The sequence below is a fragment of the Pygoscelis adeliae genome, unplaced genomic scaffold (assembly GCF_000699105.1).
Source record: "Pygoscelis adeliae isolate BGI_AS28 unplaced genomic scaffold, ASM69910v1 Scaffold411, whole genome shotgun sequence".
NCBI lineage: Eukaryota > Metazoa > Chordata > Aves > Sphenisciformes > Spheniscidae > Pygoscelis > Pygoscelis adeliae.
This window is the reverse complement of record NW_008824111.1, coordinates 1,053,217-1,058,635: the sequence shown is the minus strand read 5'-3', so window position 1 is coordinate 1,058,635 and position 5,419 is coordinate 1,053,217. Positions and strand designations below refer to the sequence as shown.

At 34.6% G+C, this 5,419-nt stretch overlaps 1 protein-coding gene across 1 annotated transcript in view; it reads left to right on the top strand.

The window, feature by feature from the left end:
- CACNA2D3 (calcium channel, voltage-dependent, alpha 2/delta subunit 3) overlaps window positions 1-5,419 on the top strand; it is a 481,287-nt gene that overhangs the window by 96,407 nt on the left and 379,461 nt on the right. The window contains exon 3 of the mRNA XM_009334218.1: window positions 3,964-4,080. Coding sequence (XP_009332493.1) covers window positions 3,964-4,080 — 117 coding nt within the window. The remainder of the gene's footprint in view (window positions 1-3,963; window positions 4,081-5,419) is intronic.

The following is a 5,419-nucleotide window of genomic DNA, read 5'->3' as shown; positions in this document are numbered from 1 at the left end:
CACTTATGTGAAATGATCTGGCAAAACAGATAGTGAAGGAAAGAATGTATTTTTTGTGTGCTTTCCAAATGATAAATGTTCTTGTTTCTCTGGAGAATTTTTTACCAAATGCTAATTTTTGTAAGCAGAAAGAATCAGCATTCCAAGTTTGGTTGTTTTTTTTTTTTTTTTTGTGATGCAGCAAATCACAAGTTGTTCTGCTTGATCTTCTTGACAATTAGAAATCCACTTATATAAAGAAATGTCTAACTGACTCTTAACTTTTCATACCCTTTTGTTACGCAAGTCAATTACTTATAGTAAAGTTAGGGCTGTTTTCTCACATTTGTACTGTTCTTAAAAGGAATTACTGGGTATGTTACACATGGTGATGAGAATTTTTCAGTATCTCTTACTGGAATAATAGTATATTGAAAAAAAATAGAGGGCTTCATCTTTTTAAAAAAAACAAAACAAAACTTTATCATCAACTTCATATTTTTTACAGTGGAGGGAAATAGCTATTTAAGGCATTGCTTGGAAGAGCCATTCAGAGTAGCAGTACTACAAGGTAGTTTGCAAGGCTGGTATATAAAGGACAGCCTGGCCCAGAAGCTATGTTTTTTCACCACTGTCTGTGATAGCGTTTTGCTTAATTGCAACCCGAGTGGCACACTGCTGTTTTCTCAAGGTTACGTTAAAAGAAAACAAATAATTTCATTTAAAAACTATTTCAAATTTATTTCAAAGGAACTATGTCTCTGCTGTTTTAGTTAATTTATTTAAATTAAAAACAAATTTAACATGTAAAATCTAGTGGTAGGGAAATGAGAGCCTGGAGGTCAGACAGCCTCTGCGGTAAAAGGAAGAGAATCCATTATTAATGATGTCCTTTGTTACAGTTTTATTGTGTTTTTGTTTTCTCACTATCTGCTGTGATTCAGGTTTCTTGCACTGCTAGTTATTATAAAATTAACCGCTTTCTAGATTGAATCTAAATTCCCAGCCTCACGCACATTGAGTACTAAGAGGAAGTGCATAGACACACAGACTAAGCTGGCACCTCTTCCCTCCAGACGCAATCACTAGAGCACAAGGATACTAAAAACAGCTGGTGTTTTTTCCAACCACATCATTTCTCCTGTTTTGGAACCTTCCACTGACAGCTGAAAAAATAATAGAAGTATTTTTATGGCAATGAAATACTGAATGTAAAATACATATTATCTAAACCTCTTATTATGTAAACCTCTTGGTTGCCAAGGTCTTGCAGATCAAGTAAATGCTCCTAGTTTGTTGCAAATGTTCTTGAAGGTTTCCAACAATTGCCTAGACATGCACCATGCAAAATGTGTGGTCTTTTCAAATTGAACTTAAATAATAGCTACTATTTTCTCCAATTTTTTTTTTATGTTGGAACTTTGGCATTTAAATTAGGAAAAAATGAATTTATGTATTATGAGCTAGCATAATTATAAAATCATAAATTATCAGGTAATTAATCATTCCCATCTATTTTGAGTGCAAGTTATTATTAATTTTCAAAAGCACCAGTTACTCAAAATTGAGAAGGGTGGCTTTTTAATATGTTATCACAATAGCCTAATAGACTATATGGTATGATTCTCTGTGCCTAGAAAATTTGTCGACTTCAACCGTACCATTCAGTTTTCAGACAAATGCAGTGAATAATCTCCTGGTTTTCTTCACTTGATAGCAAAGCTTAAATCAATAAATCTGATGACCTGAAAACAGTCTCTTGAAGTGATGCATTTTAGAATACTTTCTAAGAACTCAAAGGTCAAGTCTGAAGGAAACCATTTTTATCACAACTTGATATGTTAAACATGATCTGTGCAGCTTGAAATAAGCGATTCAAAGTTGTACTTGATCTATTGACATAATAAATGTGATAGTTGTTCATGACACTGCAATTTGTTTCATTTGTTTTAAATTCTCCAAAACTTCAAATCCTGTGGGATGTGAACAGACTTTGACATCGTTAATTAACTGGGAATGTTTTCAATTTACTTTTAATTTACTACATTTTATCACGGTTAGTATTTGTTACAATAACATTTATCTCTGTTGTCTACTGTGTTCTTGTATTTTCTCCAGTAAATAAAACCCCAATATTTTTCTGTTTTAGACAAAGTACTGTGCTATCCTAAATTAATTTTTTTCAGAGTGGAGAGTAGTGAGTTTAATAATGGCATAAATGGACTTGCAGAGTTGAAATCGGAACTCTGCTTATGGCATTTAAATGCAGACCAAGAAGGGAAAAAACCAAATCTTCCCTCCTGCCTCCAGGGAGCAAAATGCAGGTGGTCTGCTTGAGGTTTCTTAGATTACTTGGACTAATATTAAAATCTCAGCTAGAATAGAGCCTCATAACTGGAAATAGTGTGGGGGAAAAAAAAATTATTACTGAAATTAGAAAATTACAGAATATAAAAAAATTTAGTGTCCTACATGTTTACTGGCAACTTTGTATATTTTAACCTTCTTATGAAATTGTCTGCAAATGATGTTTTATCAAATATTATTTGCCTATCAAAACATTCACACAAGGTTTTTACAGAGAAGAATAAAGATTAAAGCAAGTCCAAAGTGTTATTTAGCCTTGAAAAATTAGTTTTGTCAGAAAAAATGGGTACAATATGTGCAGGCATTCACTTACAATAGAGTCCTTCCTTCCATCACCAGCCAGGACATGACTGGTCCCGACTTATTCACTGTTTTGATCATTTTAGTGTTCATCCAGGTGCTTTGAGCCATTGTTTTTGATGCTGTTATTCTTTCTTCTCTCTCTGGAGTTATATAAGGTTTGGAGAGAATTGTAATTCTATAGGCAAGTTTTATTGATAAATCTCTTTAATAATACCAGCTCATTTTATTGACTCAATATTGTGCTGTGGGTTGCACTAAGAGTTTGCTTTAGAGGTTTGGAAGATATTTTTTGCACACATGGCTAAAGCTGGCAGAAGCCAGGTATGCTTTTCGTCTTCCTCACAGTATCATGGAGGTACTATTATGTGAATAGGTTAAGGGTTTGGTAATGGGCAATGATTAGTTCATCACAACTCACACATGTTTTAAATAGAGATAAGCAACTAATAACTAGACTGAAAGCCATCACTTCTTAGAGTACAGGTTATAGTGGAATGACGTGGGAAAGAGGAGTGTTCTCAGTACTAAACGTTTTGAAGATTAACTCCAAAGAATAGTATGCTTTTTCTGTATATTATATTTTCACAAGCTTCATTGTAAACACTGATAAAGAAAAAATACTGATATGCAGAAAACAGAGGATAAAAATTGTTTTGAATATATTTTTAGTGCTTAGTCAGTCTGAGAGTTATTCACACTGTGAAAACAGACCATAAGCTAATGCTCATCCATATTGTATAAAGGATACTTTTAGGCTTGCATTCGGATAAAGACTCATGTTTATGTGGTTTATTTAGGGTTTTCTTTGCATGGAAAGTTAAGAATGTTTACATAAGCTTGTAGTATAAGTAATCATAATGTAAGTATTGTGTAAAGCTCATGAAAGACATCTACAAGTTCAGCTGAGGAGGATTCTAGGTTGCTAAGGCCTAGTGGATTGCCAAGCATATCACTGGTTTTAAACGATTTTTGGATGGGATATGAGAATTTTTTATTACTTTTTTGGCTGTTGTTTGGTTGTGGGGAGGGGTAATTTAAACGTTGTGAAGAGGAATTACCATTTTCCTACAGTGCATGAGATAAATATTTCTATTATATTTTCTTAACAGAGTTCTGGTTCTAACTCAGTTGTTCTATCCCTGTGACAGCATCTTGGCACAAAGCAGCCTTCTGTCACACAAATAAACATAAATGAAGAATGTCAGCAAAAGTGTAATATGAAACTAATAATTAGTTGTCAAAATTTCAGCTGGTTCACTGTGAATGACTTTTCCTTAATTCTTTTCTCTTTCTTTTTTTTTTTTTTCCTTCCAGAAATACAAAGAATATGAGAAGGACGTTGCAATAGAAGAAATTGATGGCCTTCAGCTTGTGAAAAAGTTAGCAAAGAATATGGAAGAAATGTTTCATAAAAAGTCTGAAGCTGTACGGGTAAGCAGCAGATCAATCTGCTATTTCATTCTGTGATGTAAAACTAAGTATATAATTTAGGCTCTGCTCTGAAGGCTGTACTAGCAATCGAAGGTGCTGAAGTGGAAGTGCTAAAGCATTCAGAAGTATTTTAGGATCAGCGTTCAAGAGAATAGATATAAGTTATTTGTACCATCAATAGATAAATGCAAGAAAGCGTAACTAGGTTTGGACTACCAGTTTCCCATATGAGTTTGTAAGGTATCACTTGTGTTCAGTAAAACATAACTACATATGACTGTGCATTAAAATGTTGGATTTCAAAATATCAGACCAAAGCAACTTAATTTAACTGTTCACGGTTATAAAATAGGATTGCAGGGAATCTTCTGAGTTCAATAACTGCCCTTTAGTTCAAATCTAGAAGAAGATGGAGATGCCTCAAATGGAACTAAATCCAAAATTCCTCTAGTTGTGGTAAGTACTACATCACTCTAAAGGCAACTTTGTTAATGATCATTAAGTAGCTACACTGAGCTTTCTGTACATCTGTAGGTTTTGGGGTTGGTTTCTTTCTTGATCTCCATTCTGATCTTTCGTAGTAGCTTTGGCATCCTATTAGATTATATTTACCATGAAAAAAGAAGTTGTTCCAACTTCTGTGTTTTACTATATCAAATAGGAGTTCATTGTAACATGCATGTCCTAAAGAACAACAGGTCTTCCTGTTGTAGCTTTCATTTTGCATTATTCTTTGCTAGAAGTTGAGGTGACTGCCTCTAACAGTAGTTCCTGTTACATCACCTGTATCAACAGAGCAATGGGACATTATGGTGATGCCGTTTACTGCCAGCTACACTATTTCAGCCAGATTTGTCTGCTCAATTGAGTTGAAGGTCTTTGTGTCTCAACTGTGGAGCTTAAGGCGTCACCTAAGGACAGGGATTCCATTTGTGTAACTGTAGATAAAATTTTGCCTTCAGCCTTTTATTTTTTGTTATGGTGCAAAAGGGAGGAAGGAATTTGGCTATGTTTTAGAGGTTGAATTTTCTGGGCTGGCAGCAAAGTAAAACATATTTCAGCTTGTAAACTGAGCACACTTGGCAAGGAAGCAGAGAAAGACAATAAACATGGAACCCCGCGATGCTATTTTTACAGTCTGTTTTTCAGAGAAAAACTGTACTTCAAGATGTGTGCAACAGCTTCCAGAAGCCTGCAGAATATTGACTCTGGGGGTGTGTGTGTGTTTTCCTTGTTCCTTAGAAGAGAAAACTGCTGCCCTGAGATTGTAACAATGTGAAAAAAACGTTCTTGGAGCAGCACTCGTTTAGAGCGAGAAGTGACCAGCAAGCTGCACACA